Below are 18960 nucleotides of genomic sequence, written 5' to 3'. Positions count from 1 at the left end.
ACTCTGTGAACATACATACTAAAAACCACTGGACTGAACACTTTAAATGGGTGAGTTGTATGATATGTGAATTATATCTCAATAAAGCTTTTAAAAATGTACAGAATTGCATATTTTCAAAGTGATGGATGCTTTGCCAATTTGGCAACATACACCAAGAAAATAAGCATCACATTAAACACCTTCTTTTCCTGGTGGCAAGAACCAGAATTCCAGTTCTAGGACTAATATTGAGGCCACAGTTCTAGGTCCCTAAGGGTGGAGTCCTTTGTGCCAGGCACAGCACCATACTATAAACTCAGCCTGGTGACTTCATCAGTAAGCAGCTCCCTGCTGGACAAAGGAAGAGCTAAAGGAGGATCGCAGGGCTGCTTGGATGTTAGCAACGAGCAGCTGGATTGGGAATTCTTACATGTCCCTGACTGGGCACAGGATGTCCTCAAAACTCAGCTCAAGGTGTGCCTACCAAAGGGACGTGAGGCCCTGAGCCTGTGACAGGCAAGGAATGGGGCTGCCTTATTTGCCCTGACATTTAGGACAGTACTCCATAAACCACAAATATTTACACAATCACAGCCAGTCAAAGTATGTCTCTAAAATCCAGAAAGCTATTTAAAAAGAGATCTCAACACTTTGAGATGTTAGTCTTGAAATATGTTAATTATATTCATTCCTCTAAATGAACTAAATTGCTATGTCTTGACCTAAAAATTTTACCTTGACAGATCAGCCAATGAAACAGCACTGTGCATTTCCATGTCTGTGGCTTCTATGGGCTCCCTCCATCATTTCTTAACAGCTCTTTCAGACGCAGAGGTGGATGACTTGGTAGACACTAAGCAGGAAGCTGTGACAAGACTTAGAAACAGACCCCAGCTTCTTGAATCCCAACTAAGGTTTCTTTAGCCACACTCCCCGCAGAGAAAATATTGAGCCATCCAAAAAATCATCAAAATCAGGTATATTTGATAATAAACATTACACAGAGTGAATGGTTAAGTCACTAAACATATTTTAACAGAAATGTAAGTTTTATGAAACTATTTTCATGTATCATTTCATTTTGTATCATGATATTTAAGTTTTATCACTGTAGCCAGAATTTTGTTACAAACCAAAGAGGGAAGAGTGGCTTTAAAAATTAAAATGGTATGTTCTACATTTAAAATGTTAGTTTAATAAAATATTCCATCCTACTTAAACTAACATTATTAAACATCAAAAGAGTCATTCAAATATTGGTTTTACCAAATAATATGAAAAAGCCAAAAAAGAAATTTTCATTTTTTTATGATTTTCCATTTCTTAATCTTATCCTAAACAACTTAGGTCTCAATTTTGTAATGTGACATTAAGATAATGTTTATGATGTCCACCTCCACAGGGCAAATGAGACTTAATTATAATAGAGATATGACAGAATATACTTCATAGAGAATGAGAAAGCACATCCATCAGTACTGAACCAGCTTTGATACATAAACAGAAATATGGTTTCATCACTCAACACAGATGCTAACTTAGAAACTTCGTTTGCCTCTGCTCTAAACAGAAAGGTATTCTCTCCAGAATGACAGATCCAATGCACGGTGAAAGGAAGACATATAAAGAATTATAGCCTAAGACCAAAACTGGCCCCAGGGAGAAACTGAGAGGAGCAGCAGAGGGTGCCAGAGAGCTGTGTCGGCTGGGCAGTCTCCAGGCATCAAGAAGGGGAGGGCGCTGAGTGGACTTGAGTCTTCAACAAGTCAGAAAAGCGGCTCCAAATGCCACGGCTGTGATGCCCCACAATGCTCTGAGTAACCAAGGTGGATGGTGAGGTGACAAGGCTCCATCTTTTCTGTCACCGGGCTCCGAGGGATGGGAGCAAGGGGAGGCGAGGATGCAGAAATGCAAGAGCCACCACTGTGCACTGCACACCGTGCTGAGACTGCGTGGGGGGTCGGGGTGGGGGGCGAGGCGGGAAGTACCAAGCTCCACAGGGACACTTGTGAATTCTGGCTACTACACCGACTCTAAATACATGAGGATTTTTTACAACTTCAATGAGAAACTGTTATTGAAAGTCTGAATAAATACATTCTAGCTTTTCTTTTCAATGTCTTAAAAACAAAACAAAACAGTCATGAGTAACATGAAATAATATGTTTATCTAACTGTTGTTCATTAATTCAATTTTTAGTTAAAATATTTTAGAGGGAGAAATAAGTACAGAGTGTCTATTTGTGGTGCTGTGAAGACACAGACAAATCAGTCAGAACACATCACCTATGGCCTCTCCCCATTAGGACAGTCTCTGTGCACCCCAATCTGGCAAGCGGGTGCTAGGATAGTGCCGGGATGAAGTACTGAAGGGAGACATCTTCGTGAAGCAGATCAAAATGCACCATCTTGTTGCTCACAATATCTGGGGAGAGAAAAAGCCCATTATTTTAAAGACGTGGTGCAGCACACACATTTTCACCCCCACTCTTCAGAACAGCTTTCCTACCTGTGCCTCCTGTTGCGGGTGTCTGTTTTCTCTGAGGCAGCTACAGAGGCCCTAGCCTCTCCCTCTCACTGCGATAGCTGAGGACAAATCGTGGCTCTAGCACAGCCGGCTTCCCCAGTGTCGACAAAAGAGGAAGAGTAAAGCTGCCCATGTCTTTGGTAAAACACTTGGCAGGCTGGCTTCCTGACAAACCACACTTACTCAAATCAGTGTCCTTTGGGGAAAGGTAGCTTCCCACCACTAAGTGGTGGAACTGTGCCAAGAAGAGCTAAGCTCCATGATCCCCCAACACCTAGGACAGCCTGCATCACACTCTGGAGTGCAGGAGGGGTGCCTGCATTTCAACAGTCCTGCAAACTCCATGAAGGCCACGGCTGGGCACTCTGCTTGGTGACTGGTAAAATCCAAGGCATCAGGCACAAGAGCAAGCAGGGAAGTAAAGTGCATGTGGGAGTGGGGAGGTGCACACGGTATGACAACCACTGAGAGCACGGAGAGGAGCAGGAGCTGCCGGGCCCAGCAGCTGAGGACAGCTCTCCAGGAAATGTGACTGAGCGATGAGAAATCACGGGCCAGCAGGCTGCAGAGAGACCAATCCCAGGAGAACCGGAGGTCGGGAAAGGGACTGTAAAGAACAAGCAGGAAGACACGTGCTCTTCAGGAGAGGTGGTGCAAAGGCACCGAGGAGGCAGCAGTGGAAACAGAGGGTGGCAGGGACCTATCCTAGAGAGGACAGCTGAGCCAAGACTGGAGGAAGCTGACAGACAGAAAAGGATGTTTGGGGGTGATAAGGAAAAGATGTAAGAAATTCAACATGGGATTTTTTTTTTTTTTTTTAGTTTTTGCTACATCACAATTCGCTGGTCCACCTTTCTTTGCTACCCTCAAGTACAGTAAAGTAAACATTCAGAGAGTACACATGACCCAGTCAGCCGCCTTTATGGATAAGAACTCTTCCGTCTTCTTCATCAGCCGTCAGTGATTATTCTGAAGACCTCAAAAATGCCAAGTTCAAGGGCTGATGTGGGGCAGCTCAGGGCCCCCCATGCCCTGAGTTTCCACACTCTGCAGAGAGGAAGGGTATTTCACACGCTCACCATTCACCCTGTGCTTGTCAGGACCAAGAGCCCGGACGGCATCCGGGAGCTTCTTAGAAACGCAGCCTCGAGGCCTGGCCCAGAACTACACACAAGGAGTCTACCTTACAAGACCCCCTGCTGATCTCCACACACACCAAGGTTTTGAGAAGTGCCGTCTTCCACCTTTACGGACCCTGCACTGCAGCATAGCTGCCACCATGCTCAGCCCTAGAAGCATGACACTGTTCCTGGCAAAGTTTCTCAAAATGCAGCACAGGCAGACACTGGTACCTCTCCCCAAGATTCTTCTAAGTTCCACACTATTGTAGTCTCTCCTTCTCTACCCCCGGCTGCTGCTCCTCTGGCAAAATCTCCTTCTGTGCCCATCACTTCATCTTTTGCCTTCCCTAATTCCCTAACACCCAGCACCCTGCCATGGTCTCTCCTCTCTGGTCTCTTCTGTTTCTCTTTGTGTCTCTCATCCAAAATGGCAAGTCCTTGACATAGCCATCTAGAATTTTCTGTTCCTTCTCTATAGCATGCTGAAGATCTCAAAAGTCATGAGGTATAGTCCTGGGCCATCTCCCTTCTCAATTCTGATCACTTGTACCTGAAAGCTCAGCCTGGGAGCTATTTCACATCAGGTGAACTTCAAATCCAGGCCACAGTTTCTTTTAGGTTGCTGTGAATTTAGTAGCAAGGAGAGAAAAAAGCCTTGAAAAGCTCTTGGCAAGTAATGCCCTTCTCATGTGTAGTCAGTGGATGAAGAGGGCCAGAGCAGGTGCGTAACCTCAGAAGACAGGGCCAAGACAGGAGCAAGAGACAACTGTTAACAATCAGCAACCTAGAGGGAGATATGGGGCAGTGAGCACAGGTCGGGGTAGACACAGAAAGGAAATAAGACACCAAGAGCAAAACTTAAATCCAAGCAAAACGGTGTCTGGAACTCTGAGTACATAAAATTAGATGAACATGGAGAACAAAAGATGATCCATACCCATTTTCCTGACATCACCTCTCCAGGCATGATGGCCCAGTGAGGCAGCCCACAACCCACCTGCCAACCCAGCATGGCTGCAGGTTTTCAGGTGCTAATGGAGTGCCCAGGGGTTGTTTCTCTGCTGCCACCTCTAGGCAAATTCAGAAAACCTAACTCTCCTAGAAAGCTAAAGTCCATATTTACATGCATTTATGAGAATGCATGCAATCTGTTAGACTAGAATTGACTATAGTATTTAAAATAAGAAAAAAATAGAGAAACAAACTCACTGCATAAGGCCTTCGTAGGGTTTACTTGTTGTCCAACAAGAAATTGTAGGAGCTTCTTGATTTCTAACTGCACTTCAGCCATTTGCTCTGGGTTTCTGTCTTGAGAGGCGTTTTCAGAGGCTAAAATGACATGAATGTTTTAAAATACAACATCTTTGGATGTAACAGGAAACCCAGAGATGTGCAATGCATTTTATTTAAACAAATGATTCACCTTACAACTGATTTAGAATCAGGGAGAAATACTGCAACTTGTGTCATCATTCGTGACATTTATTAGGTCCTCACTATTTAAAATACAATAATTTCCAGGGATCTTCACTTACAGGGATTGAAAGTATGACTCAATCTCCCCCTTTAGCTCAAAGAAAATTATATTTATTGGTACTCACTATGTATTTAAGAGCAGAGATGTAAATGTATATAAACTAACACAAGTCTTATTATTCTAAAGTAGAATGGAAAAAAACATCCTTTCAACTTCGAAAAAGTACCCAAGATAAGTCCCATCTTGTGTGTGGAAACAAAATGAGTGACACCAAAATAAGTCATTTTACACAATATTATCAAGTTTTAACCATATGGATTTCACTCTGCTGGAATAGTATGCCCTTCACTAGAAAGTAAAAATCCCTTGGAACACTATGCTAAAATTTGTGTTTATGTTCAAGCAAGCTTGTAGTAATAAATCTTTTTTTTTTTTTTTCTCTTTGAGACAGAGTTTTGCTCTGCTGTCACGTGGACTAGCGTGCCATGGTGTCATCATAGCTCACAGCAACCTCAAACTCCTAGGCTCAAGTGAGTCTCCTGCCTCAGCCTCCCAAGTAGCTGGGATCACAGGTGCGCACCACCGCACCCAGCTAAATAAATCTTAATTCTAAAAGTGGCCGAGGCCCTATTTTATCTGTTTTGGAACACACACATCATAGAATGATTTTCACATTGTCAACGGGTGCTTTTGCCCAGTCCTTTGCCTGCTCCCCTGCGCACTCGGCCCCTCCACAACTGCACTGCCGCCCACCGTGAGCTCCAGGGTCACAATTCTAAGTCCCTCCTCGCCTGACTCAGCAAACTGTCCAATCGCCCTGCTTTCACTGCTTACTGAACTGACTCAGTTGTCCCTTATTACGTTGTCTAATATGAAAAATGTGATCAAGTGAGAACAGTTTTTTATCTACTAATCTAATTCTGTAAGTATTGACTAGAGGAGGAGAAAATAATAAGAAATATATCTGCCTTTCTGACTCCATTCCAGGCGAGAAACTGAAATCTTTAGGAGCAGGATGGGAGTTGAAGAGCTGGAAGGGATGTTGGAGGTTATTTAGCATGACCTGAATTTGGAGGGGAAGGTGACCCTGCACAGAGCCCTCAGCTGCTTGGCGGCACAGCCCCTCGCTCCCGTGGTAACGGCCCACTACGCTGCAGGGACAGGTAATCCAATCTCGATTCCTTTGTTCTCTTTCCAAGAGTGAAACAACTCAACCAAATTTCAACCTTTATACATTAAGAGACCTCAATAGGTATATTATATCAAATAATTAATTTATCAAAAGCAAAATATAACCTACCAAAAAACTTACCTAATGGAGGATTTCCAAGATCTTTAAAATGAGTTGTAATACACACTAATTCAGTTTCTATTTTCAAGTTCAATTCTCCATTGAGGTTCGCTTCAATAACCTGCAAATTGAGTATTTTATACAGTCTTAGAAAAGAACAGGAAGGCAAAAGGGGGAAAAAAACCCATGGGTATCAACTTCCACAAAACCAGGTGACAGGGCACGCCAGAACACCTCAGAGGGCAGCAAGGCCCACGTGGTATCAGCCACAGAGAGAAGACAAGGCCTAAGAGCCAAGAACTCAGAAGCCCTCAAAGCCTCGAAAGGAGAGGGCCCCCCCCCCGCCCCCCGAGTGGAGAACTCTGTGGGGATATGTGAAAACAGTGCAATTGGAACTGGGAGAGGACTTGACAGGAGACTGCAGCAAGGGAGCTCCCTTACAATAGCAGAGAGCCCTGCACTGAGAAGGAACCGTGGGAAGTAAGAACCCCAACTGAACAGGATGGACACAGAAATGAAGATTTAAATGAAAGGGAGGAGAAAGAGGGACAGATCTCAGAAAGTCTTGTGAAGGTGGCTACTGGGGAAGCTGTACGTTTTACTACTTTATGGTTACAAAGAATAGAGAACCCTAGAATTATGAAGTTAGAAAACTATCCTGTTCCACCCCCACAATGACCATGAAACATCCTCCTAAAAGAATCAGAACAACTATCTGTAACAACAACAACAGGATTGTGGTTGAAATCCATACAAAGATATTCTGAAAAAAGAAAAACAGAAACACTAATGCCCAACAGCTTACTTAGAAGCCTGAAGGCATACCCCAAAGCAGATGCAGAGAGAAATTAGCAATAATAGAAGCTATTAAATAACAGCATAAATCAGAATTAAGGGAGCTCAGATATGAGACCAGACAGCATGCACACACAGAAACAGAGATGACAGAGCTCAGGAAATAATTAGAAATATAAGGAAAAATTTCAGAAATGGAATCTAAACTAGAAGGAAGAAGACAAGAGCAAACAGATACCACAGAGAACACGGTAAGAGAAACTGAGAAGGAAATGTGAAAAATAAATATATCAAACAGAAACAAAGAGATAAGAAGGATCTGAAAGAAAATAATAGAGAAGATGGTGAAGAAGATCCAAGTTCAATACAAGCCCCAGAAGAAGAAAACCAAAGCACTGAAAAAGAAGAAATGCAAACAACCATAGCTCAAAACCTTCCTGAACAGAAGCAATACTTGGGCCCACATCCTGAAAGGACACACCACATACCAGAGAAAATCTACCAGGGATGGTCAAGACAATTGGACTTCAAGAAAACGAAAAAAAAATAAAAAATAAAAAAAAATAAATCCCCAGGGTATTCAGTCTCCCCCCCTCAAATTAATAAATCCAAGCTATGAAACAAAATTAGAACGAAATCCATTTTTCTGACAGTAACATTATATACCAGAAGACAATGCAGTACAGTGAGCCAAACTGACATTATGAACATGTGAAAACTAACGAAACCCTCTTCCCGTAAGTCCTTCCTGAGTGATATGCCAGAGAATAAGTTTCGGATAACAAAAGATAATTAGAGAAGTCACAGCATAAAAGATGTGAGCAATATTTTTACCCGTAGAGCCAAAACTAAACATTGGCAGTTAAGGGGACAGAATAATGTGTAATAATTTTATATATGACAATGTAGACATGATGAAATTATTACAAAACAAGGGGGGAGAATGGGAAGAGAATGTGGAAATTAGTGCCTTATTTGTATACACAAGCCAAATCATCTGTCACAACTGTACATTTAGTATGACCATAAAGCCTTTAGAATTTCATGAGAACATAACCATTTGTTTAAAAAATAAACTCAGATGTTGGAAAATGAGATTTCTAAATTCAGAAAGGTCTGGGCTGCTGTAGGTTACCAGGCCTGAGGCTGGCTATGCCCCACTCCACATGCCTGGGCTACCCGGCCTCTGCCTCACCTCACTTCTCCTCCTCTCTCCTACTCCTGCTCTCCCGGCCCTGGGAGCACAGGGGGCTCCTTTCCCTTCAAGCTGCTCCCTCAGCCAACAACCAATCAGTTCTTTTAACTGGACGGAACTCAGAAGTGAAACCTATGCCACAATCGTTTTAGATTTTACTAACCAGCCCACAGGACATAGTATTTCTCTTTTTGATGGTGGTACCTGCCCACTGTTAAAGCCCGTCAGGTCTTTGAAAAGTGCATGGTTTGCTAGTCAGCATGCTGGCCGACTAGCGATACAAGAGCGCCACCTGACAACTGGAAAGGTAAGCGCAGTGGCCTTACTTGGTAGAGGCCATCCTCAAAGTGCTGCAGTGTGAGGGATGGAGAGGGAGCCCCGCCTGCACACTCTGCTTTACTGTCCATGTTTAGTGAATACAACTTAGCGTGCTCCACTGTTACTCGATAAATAGGTGAACTCTGAATATTTATCATTTCAAAAACAAAACGAAAAAGTTTTTTTAACTTGAGTGAGTTCTTATTTCTGAGCTTTTGACGTTAAATAAAAAAATAGTCCCCCAAACTTACTTGTTGCATAATATAATAAACTTACTTTGAATGCAAAATACTCATTTTCAATCTTTTTCTTTTGTTAACCCCAAAATATATTGTTGTATTTCTTAACCCACTCTCTTATAATCTGGAAAAATACTTGACTAAAATAAAATATATAAAACAATTCTTGTGAATATTCTGCACTGCTTATTGGAGCTCTGCAAAGCTAACACATGATGTATGCCCATTTGTTTCAAAAACCACACCCAAGATTTGTCAATTCCCACTATTTGTGAAAAACAATGCTTTTAGATACAAATAAATAAATACTTATTCAAGAAAGCAACTTGCAATGGTTTTAGAGTCACTTCAGGCTTAAATGCTCTTTTATGCTTTCTTCAAATTCCTAAAATCTGTGTCATAGAACATTTGGTTCCAACTCTCTCCTGACTACACTCAGTGTCTGGCACATGACACTGTTCAATCAACACTGATCGAAGGAATTAACAAACAACCAATGTTCTCAATATTGGTCATCTGTGTTTATTTTATGATTCAGTTATCTGAAATATTATGCCCATCAACATAGTTGATTTCTTAAGTATCAGGATGAGATCTTACTTTTTTCAATGATTTCCTTAATAATAGTTACCTATGGTTTATTGAATGCCAACTAATTACACTGGGCACCTATTATAAATTATCTCTAGGCTGGATGCAGTGGCTCACACCAGTAATCCCAGCACTTTAGGAGGCTAAGGCAGGAGGATGGCTTGAGGCCGGGAGTTCAAGACCAGCCTGAGCAACATAGTGAGACCCATCTCCACAAAAAAAGTAAGAAATTAGCCAGGCATAGTGGTGCCTGTAGTCCCACTACTCAGGAGGCTGAGGCAGAAGGATCACTTCAGCCCTGGAGTTTGAGCTATGATGACGTCACTGCACTCTAACACAGATAACAGAGTGAGACCCTGTCTCACAAAATAAAACAAACAAACTTCTAAATTTACAAAAAGTTACAAAAAGCCTGTGATAACTGCACTATTATCCCCACTGGGGGTACTACCCAGCACTAGGGTACACACTGAGTGGTACAGCTGGGAGCTGAACCCAGGTGTGTAGCTCTGACTCCCCTTTCACATCACGATACCCTACTTCACACGCCCCCCCCCCCCACCAGGCCTCTGCCTCTCTCGTCTCACTTCTCCTCCGTCTGGCTCCTCTCTTCTACTCCTGCTCTCCTGCCCTGGGACTCCTTTCCCGGCTTAATCGTTAGGGCCGATCCCACAAAGCTCCATTACTCAGATAACATTTCAAGTACAATAGAGTAAGGCCCACATCACAAAGAGCTGCTACTCAATGTGGCCCAAAGACCAGCAGCATCAGTACTTCCTGCGAGCTGGTCAGAAACACAGAGACTCGGGCCCCAGCCCAGGCCTCTCTTGTCAGATTCTAGGCGATTCAGAAGCACGGCAGAGCTTAGAAGCAGTGTCTGAGAACAGGATAAAGATTCCTGGTAGTCCTTCTTCCTTTTTCCGCTCCTCATGACTCACATAGACAAAATATCCCATGCATCACATCTCCCAGGAAATGAAGGAAGGGAGGAGTTGAGCATCTCTGATGGTAAGGTGGACATTCTTAGTATGTTAAATCCCACTCATTTTCCTTAATTCTATTGCCTGTAATATTCAAACACAGAATTCTAGTTACCTAAGTAGATTCACTATACACTTGGTTACTCTAACTTGATACTTTCTATTCAGTAATTCCAGATTACAGTAGCCACGCCACAAAACTTCTGTTTTCTAAACACTCCAGAAAAAACAAAACACCTCTGATGATTTTATCTAAGCTACCCTTCCACCTCTCTACTTTGCTGACTCATTTCCATTGAACAGAAAGAACAAACAAATGGATTCTTCAATTAATTGCCCTGCCTTTTTTCTCCAGGGCCTCTCTGAATCTTCCTGGAAGTCCTCAGGGTATCCCTAGAGGAAGCCAGCCTGACAACTGGATCAACATCACGGTAGTCACAGGGGACACCAATGTCAGCACAGTGACACTGCTTCATGGGAAGCAGATTTTAAATTAAAATGAACTCTATGAAGGTTAGGTTATGAAGGAAAACCTTTAAGCAGGCAGGCCCAGTGTTAGTACTGTTCTTAAGTGAACAGGAAAAAAAACTTCTCACGAACATTTTCTAGGCTTCAAAAAACTTTTGTGATTTCAAAGATCCCTTGGAGGCTGGGCGCGGTGGCTCATGCCTGTAATCCTAGCACTCTGGAAGGCCGAGGTGGGAGGATCACTCGAGGTCAGGAGTTTGAGACCAGCCTGAGCAAGAGTGAGACCCCCCCCCCATCTCTACTAAAAATAGAAAGAAATTATCTGGCCAACTAAAAATATACATAGAAAAAATGAACCGGGCATTGTGGCGCATGCCTATAGTCCCAGCTACTCGGGAGGCTGAGGCAGTGGGATTGCTTGAGCCCAGGAGTTTGAAGTTGTTGAGAGCCAGGCAGACGCCACGGCACTCACTCTAGTCACTCACTCTAGCCCAGGCAACAAAGCGAGACTCTGTCTCAAAAAAAAAAAAAAAAAGATCCCTTGGAGCTAAACTTCATTCCAGATCCACACACCACCACTTATTATTGCCTAGTGAATGACAAGCCAATGCTGGGTGGCTGGGATGCAAAGATGATTAAAATGGGGTTTCCCTTTTCAAGAAGCTGGCAGTTCAGGAGGCATTATGAGATGCTGGCAGGTGATTTACCATGTACGCTCGACGGAGCAGCTCAGAGCAGGGGCGGCCAGCCAAGGTGGCGGGGAAAGGTCTACAATGAACCATGAGAATGGCTAGATGCCTTCTGGGGAGATGGAGAGAAGAAACCCCATGTGAAACAGAATGGGAGAAGCAGCGGCACGTGAGGGAATGCCAGAGCCCCGCCTGGTTGTGCAGGGAGGGCGTGGCAGTGGAACAGAGGTGGGGCTGCAGAGCTGGCCTGGCGGACTGCGATATTCAAGAGTTTATGCTTCATCAGGCGGATGGTAGTTTTTAAAAGATTCAGGGACACAATCAAATGTATTTTTCTGGGAGTGGGTGAAGGAAGAACTCAGGATAACCCCAGGTGTGAATGAGGATAATCCACACAATTCCCCAACACTGTCACATGCTGCAGCATTTTGCAACAAGTGACAGTAGAAGACATTCACAAAATAAACAGAAATATACAACGGGCCCTCCAGCTTGGCGTGACAGCTGCTTGGAATAAAGGCGCCTGTGGTGTGGTGGGTCTTTGTCCTCGGCTCACTGAAAGACACCTGGCAAGTAGATGGGACGCTCCAAACTCACTGCCAGTCATATCAGCGATTCCACAAAAAATACACGCACATTAGCAGGTAAAAGATGTAATATTCCATCCAAAATATAAGAAGAAAAGGCAGAACTATTGACTGTATTCTCATTATAAACATGACGAATTAAGGGCAAATATAAAAGCCTTCCTCAGTGAATGAGAGTTGAAAAACACTGGATGTGTTTCTAAAGGCAACTGTCAATCTGCAGGTTCTCAACACCAGGCCGGGTCCTCATGAGTGGGGGCTCAGTGAGGAGGCGCCTGCCTGCCTGCCTGCCTGGGACGCCGTGGAGAACATGAGAGCACCCAGGTTTTGGGCCCTGGTGAAGCTGCCCCCCAAGGACAAGCAGCCCACGCAGGCTACTTCAGAGTTCTTTTCTAAAAAGTTACAACTTACAAGGTGATTGCTGATATTTTTCATTTTTTCCACAACACTCTTCATAGTCTTCAAGACTGGCAAATAAATACTAACCTACAAAAGCAATGAGAAAAATCACAAATATTAAAAATATTAATATATTCTAGTAATGACAGGTGCTCCTTAACTGATTTTGGAAGGCATGCATGCTCAAAAACTCTGGAATCCTGTTTTTAAATTTTCTGAATAAAGTTCTTTAATAATGTAAAAAGAAAACCAATTTTATAATTTCACTAACTCATGGATGTTCAAGCAAATTAAAGAATAGAATGACTGCCTCTGGTTACCTCAGCAACCACGTCCCTGTAGGCGTTCTCCTGGTTCAAGATGGATTATAGCACTTCAGCTGAGATGCCCCTACATAAGTCCACAGGGAATAAAACTCATGCACTCAGCAGGACACCGTCCTCTGAGGGATGTTTACACTCAGGCTCTGTGCAAAAACACAGCGAGCAGCCACTGCATCACACCTGAGACTCTGCTACTCACGGTGCTTCATAAAACCCTGTCGGTTTCCAAATCAGTGTCGATGCCTTCTGGTAAAAGTTAAATAAATATTTTACCCAGTATGTTTTTGTAATTTCTTCTTAAATAAATTGTGAGCAGGAGGAAAAGGGTCTTTTGGCATCACCTTTATTTTCAGTGACTCTAGGGTTCCTATCAGCAGGACTGTTAACCCAAATCTAAGTCATGAGAGTCCTCTCTTCTTGGCTTTCTTATACATACCCGGACAGCACTCCTGACAGGCCTAGGAAAAGATTAAGTCCTGTGAAACCCAAATTGGTGCCCAAGGCCAAACAATACTAATAAATACTGTCTTCCAAAATATTATTTCAGTTTTGTTTAAGTGATGTTATTGAGCAAGACATTCTCCTATATGTAAAGAGTGTGACATTTTTATCATATGCAACACATTTTAAGATCTCTTACATAAATAAGAAAGTTGGCAAACATTCCAACTTTTTCCTTGAATATCCTTTAAAAATGAATATCACTTTCTTTTCAGGCACTACACAACTTTCAAATCAAATATACTGTAAGACTACAACTAAAATTAGAGAATTCAAATCGCAATATTTAATGTGTGATAAGCGACAGAATTGTAGGCATCACTTACATCAGGATGAGGGACCACAGGTTCTTGTAAGTCCTTCCACAATTTTCTAGGAATAACTTTTATGGGGATGTCATGTGTCACAATGCGGCTACTGTTTGACACAGATAACTGCCAAGAAAAGAATTAAAACATATTTTTAAATTGTCAACATTAAATAATAACAACAACAACAAAATCCCAAAGAGGACAAAGAAGTTGAAATACCGAATCTAAGTGGAATGTTCTCAATTCATTCACTCAAAATCCATTTAACCGACATTGATGATGTGCCTGTTCCACTCTGGGAACAGCTCTGAGGAGAGCTGGGGAATGAGGAAAATAAGACAAAAAGGTACCCAATGTTTCAGAGGAATACGTGGATCGATACGAAAACAAACAAATGAAATTCCATGAGATCCTCATTAGAGCCTTTGGAAAGCACAACAGAGTGACCAGGGTAAGTAAGGGGAACATTCCTGAGACTAGAAGGTCAGGGGGTGGCCTCTCTAAGGTGATGTTTCAGATGCCACCAAAACAAGAAGCAGAAGCCATGGGAAGACTGGGTCAAGGGGACAGTGTTTTAGGCAGAGGAAACAGCATACGTAAAGCAATGAGGCAGAAAGCAGCAAGCCTGCTTTGTTGAAGCAACCAAGAAAAGACCATTCTTTGCACATACGACACTGCAGTTTCTACACAGCTAACAAGATAAACTATATTTATCTATTTCTACGGGCTTGTATGAGACTCATAGACCACAGTAAGTTGTACTTTTAGGCAGAAAAGTATTATATGTTACTATCAGGCTTTTCTTTAAGCAACTAAAGAAACATACCAAACTTATATTGTGACATAACTGCCTGACTGTAAAGAGCTGTGAAAAAGTTATGAAGAAAAGTTGAAGGATCCTCGTCCACAAAGAGCTTGAAACTGAATATAATACTCACCTGTAGATGGATAAAGTACAAACAACATATAAGGAAAGAGAGCCCTAAGGATAATGGAAGGCCAGGATGGGGACAGCATCGGTTCTGAGCACTAAAGGAAGATAAGGTTTCAGAGAGCGAGAAGGAAAGAGACTGCAAGTGGAAGCCCCAGTGTCATGAAAGCCTGGCAGTTGGGAAAGACTGGGATACATCCAGGGAACTACTCAGAGGGCAATAGTTTGCAGTTTGGCTCCAAGATGTGTTAGGCCTTTTGTGAAGGACTTTGGTCATGTTAAGAAATGTCAACCTCACTCTATGAGTAGTGAAAGCCACTCTGAGGAGTGTGTGTGTATGTGTATTTAGAGGAGACCTGTGCCCTACATTCATCTGGCAGTACCATGTGTTACTGAAGAATAAGCGGTCATTTAAAGGTATTACAGCAGATAGGGGGCATCAAAGGGGATAGAAACCATGATTTCTAGACCAGATGACAATATCACTAAAAGAAAGAGACATGCTGGAAGTTTTATTGCTTGGACAAGGCAGCATCCTCTAATGGGGGTGGGGGGGGCAGGGGCTGAGCTATGTTCCAGATCTTTAGTTTCAAAATAAAATCAAATGGTTTTCAACAGTATTGTTTAAAAGCCTAGGCTAATAACTACTTCTAATCCTTCGAGGCCCAGCCTCTTGTGGAAAGTTTCAGAAACCCTGTCCCTTCTACTCACCAGATCTACAGACACTGTGAGACAGGGAAAGTGTTTATTAGTCAGCTTAATTTTCAAGGCTCTGGCATTCTGGGCAGTTTTCAAAGCTCTAGATAAGTTTTCCGATGTTAGCTCTAAATAAATCTCATTGTTTTCTGCGGAGACACCCTCCATTTGAAATTCTCTGAAGAAGTTCTCCTAAGGGAAGAAAATGAAGGGAAGGGGTGGAGGAGGGTATTTGTGGCCATTCTAGTGAATTCAGTGGAGTGTGCAGGTCTCTCAGGAGCTTCTGCTCACCTGTTCCAGCTCACACCACATGCTCACCCCTCCATTGGCCAGCTTGTCTGAAAGGATGAAATTCAGCTTATCAGGGCTGATGCGGAGGGTGCAGGTTTTGGCAAGCTTTGCTATCATGTTACTGACTCCTAAAGCAGAGGTTAAAATAAGAAATTACTAAAATGCACATCATGTATCCTAGCTAGAGGCCAACTTATCTTGCAGAACTTCTAGTTCATCATGGTGCAACTTCCCAATGGAAGAATAGCTTATGTTGGTATCACACTGGAAAGCACTTTTAATACTACTGATGTCATGCCAATCTTCCAACAACCCTGGGAGGTGTACAACACACACCACCAGTGTTCAAAAAGGAAACAGGCACCTACCAGCCACTTATTCATTCAACACAAACGTATTGACTATTGTTTAGTGCAGCACAGAGCTGAACGCAGGGTTGGGCACAGCCAGGGCGCAAGGACCAATGGGGCCTAACTGAAGGAATGTTAATGCCAGATAATGCAGTGGCCGGTTTAAAAAAAAAAAAAAAAAAGAAAGAAAGCCACACGATCCGAATGCAGTTTCAGAAACATCCTCTGAACCGGAACCCACACTCATCCTCACAAGTGCCCTCAGGCCCCGGCCCCACCCACCCTTCCCCCACGCCCTCCCCCGCGGCCCCCACCTGCACCCCGTCCAGGTCCCCATCCTCCCACGGGGCCCCTGCCGTGCATGCTCTGCCTCCTTCCGCTCCTCCCTCGCTCCCCTCCCGCCTCCCCGCTCACGTGTAAAATGGTTCAGGCAGGCCGCGTCCACGATCTTCGCCCTAAACTTCATGGCGGCGCCGGGGCCGCGCCGCGGCGGCTTCAGTCGGCCGGCCGAGCAACAGTGTCCCACCCTGAGTGTCCCCGCCCGGAAACGCGGCAGCGCGCACAGTAGTTCCGCCCCACTCCGGGTCTGCAGCTTTTACCCGGGGTCAGCCAGGTCACGCCCTGGGGGAAGGGAGGTCCGTCGGGCCACGCCCCAGGGGATGACGGGTTTCCTGTTCACACCCGCGGGGAAGTGGCGTCCCTGGTCTCCCAGTGTCCCTTCCTCTGGGGTGAAGGTGGGGTCTACCTCTAGTTAGGGGGATGGAGTCTTCCACCCCGGGGTGTGAGGACGTGGTTCTGAGAATTCTCGTTTTGAAAGAACTTTGTGACACCTATTTCAAGTTCTGTTTTAAAACATCCAGATAAAGTCAGTTGTTTATAAAGGATTGAACAAAATTATCTCTTCAATATACCTCTAAGATAAAGCAACTTTAAACCCCTTTCAACCTCAAAAGAGAGTACACGGTACCTCGACAGTGTAGTATCTTGTTTAACGTTTCAAAGATTGTTTTAGGTGTTTTATAAAATTGAACATTTGCTAGCTGATAAAGACGGGATGCTTAAAGAACACTGACATTAAGTGATAATTCTGCATCTTTATCTCAAAATAGACGTCACGTGATCCAATAAAATTCCTATTAGCATAAGTAGTATCTATAGAATTTTAAAAAAGAAATTTTAAAGGGGGAAATAGAGCAGCAATTGTATCTAATTGTATCTAATATGGTTAAAGACTAAAGATTACCTGTGTTAAAAATTGTTGTTTTTAATGAGCCTAAAAACTTGTCTTTAACTTGATATATAGAATCAAGATATTATAATGATAATGCAGATTATTTTTAAATTGCAAAATACAAAACTGCAAACAGTTTTTGCCTATTTTAAGACTATAACATGAAGCTTAATTCTAGTCTACATTGTTACATACGTTTGCCATACCAAATGTGATACATTACTTTCAAATTTATGTCAACAAAACATGCTTTTTCATTACTTCACAATGAAATTTGCAGAATTGAGCATCACTTATTAAATAAGGTGGCTGCTATGTAGGTCATGAATATAATTAAAGAATGTATCTAAATAAATTTTGTAAACAGTGTTTCAAAACATATTGATCTTTACTGTAAATTGCTTAATTTTATGTCATAAAATTTGTTAAAACAATTTTTTTAAACTTCCTAAGAAGACGTGTAATTATACATTCTGCACTGACAAAAGCCCAAATAATATAGAAATTTGACCCAACAAATATAAAATTAAGTTGTAACTATCTTTTCGTGGAAGAAAAAAGGAATATACTCTTGTAATTTTCTTTAAGTAGGCTTAGCATATTAATTCAATAACTTCAAAATTGACAATTAAATACATTGACACTACTTCCCTACTTTCTTTCCAGATGATTTTGAGGTAAGGAATGAGATCACAGAGATCTCTCCAAGCCCCTTGTGCCAGTGACTTCTAATTCAATGTATATCCATGTAGTTCTCATCTAGCTACTTAATAGCCTTCTGATTTAAAAGCAGCCGAACCTCAGGGATTAGTAATTCAGTCATGAAATGATCTGGGGAATGGTATTCATGCTGTTTGTTATGTTTGTTTATTGGGGAGGGAAATGCCTTAATCTTGTCTTAGAAACTGAAATATAATAACATTGATGCATGTAAAATGTCAGTCAGGATGTATAGTTGGAAGTAAGGGAACTAAACTCTTTATAGCTGGAAAGACAGTAAACTCTACCTAGGTAGTTATCACAGATTTACTAGCTGTTACCCAAAACTGCATTTGGTGGGTGTCTTTCAGGTATTGCTCATGTTCTCTAGGCCCTGGAGGAAGAAGTGACTATTTGTAGCCCTGCTGTTAGTAGTTAATGTCAGAAGAATTACCCAAGGAGAAAGAAACTGGCATAGTTCAGAGGTTCTGCATCAAATCTGAAAGACAATAATTGTCTTCTTTTTACTGAGAAAAACTGTAAAATGAGGGAAAGCATACTCTAGAGGTAGTATGAGTGAATGTCTTTTGGAGAATTGTACTCATTGTAAGGGATGGGATTTTGCTTAAGCAGCTCTTCAAGGACTCTTCTTATCTTTTAGATGTCAAAGAAAACTATACTTCAATAAATTCCATAGATATTTTTTAAATTATTATGTGTGGAGCACATGAGTGTGTCAGGCATGGTGGTAAGGGATGGGATTTGAGGATGGGGACCATCTCCCACCCAGAAGGAGGGAGACCAACATTTGCTGGGTGTCTACTATGTTTCACTTAAAAAGCATGAGGTAAATATTATTGATCAGCAGGGTGAGATAGCTCTCATTTTATAGCATTGTACAGTGATATAATCACTTTGATAACATAAACACACCTTAGGTAAGTGCTATTATTCCCATGTTAAAGATG

The 18960-nt window shown here is 42.5% G+C and overlaps 1 protein-coding gene across 2 annotated transcripts; it reads right to left on the bottom strand.

Annotated features, from left to right (window-relative positions):
* Window positions 1–1286: 1286 nt before the first annotated feature.
* Window positions 1287–16559, bottom strand: HUS1 (HUS1 checkpoint clamp component). Of its 2 annotated transcripts, none has more exons than XM_069461749.1 (8): window positions 16477–16559; window positions 15713–15840; window positions 15437–15613; window positions 13810–13917; window positions 12672–12746; window positions 6420–6519; window positions 4840–4959; window positions 1287–2407 (listed from the first exon to the last, which is right to left on the bottom strand). In XM_069461749.1, the coding sequence occupies exons 1-8, from the start codon at window positions 16526–16528 to the stop codon at window positions 2325–2327; spliced, it is 843 nt and encodes a 280-aa protein (XP_069317850.1). In that variant the 5' UTR covers window positions 16529–16559; the 3' UTR covers window positions 1287–2324. The 2 variants fall into 2 exon arrangements, with proteins under 2 accessions (XP_069317850.1, XP_069317851.1); XM_069461750.1 differs by having other exon boundaries at window positions 15713–15759.
* Between the last annotated feature and the right edge of the window lie 2401 nt (window positions 16560–18960).

This window comes from Eulemur rufifrons, chromosome 29, assembly GCF_041146395.1.
Source record: "Eulemur rufifrons isolate Redbay chromosome 29, OSU_ERuf_1, whole genome shotgun sequence".
In the NCBI taxonomy this organism is placed as follows: domain Eukaryota; kingdom Metazoa; phylum Chordata; class Mammalia; order Primates; family Lemuridae; genus Eulemur; species Eulemur rufifrons.
The sequence above is the reverse complement of the archived record's forward strand: the minus strand, read 5'-3'. Positions and strand labels throughout refer to the sequence as shown.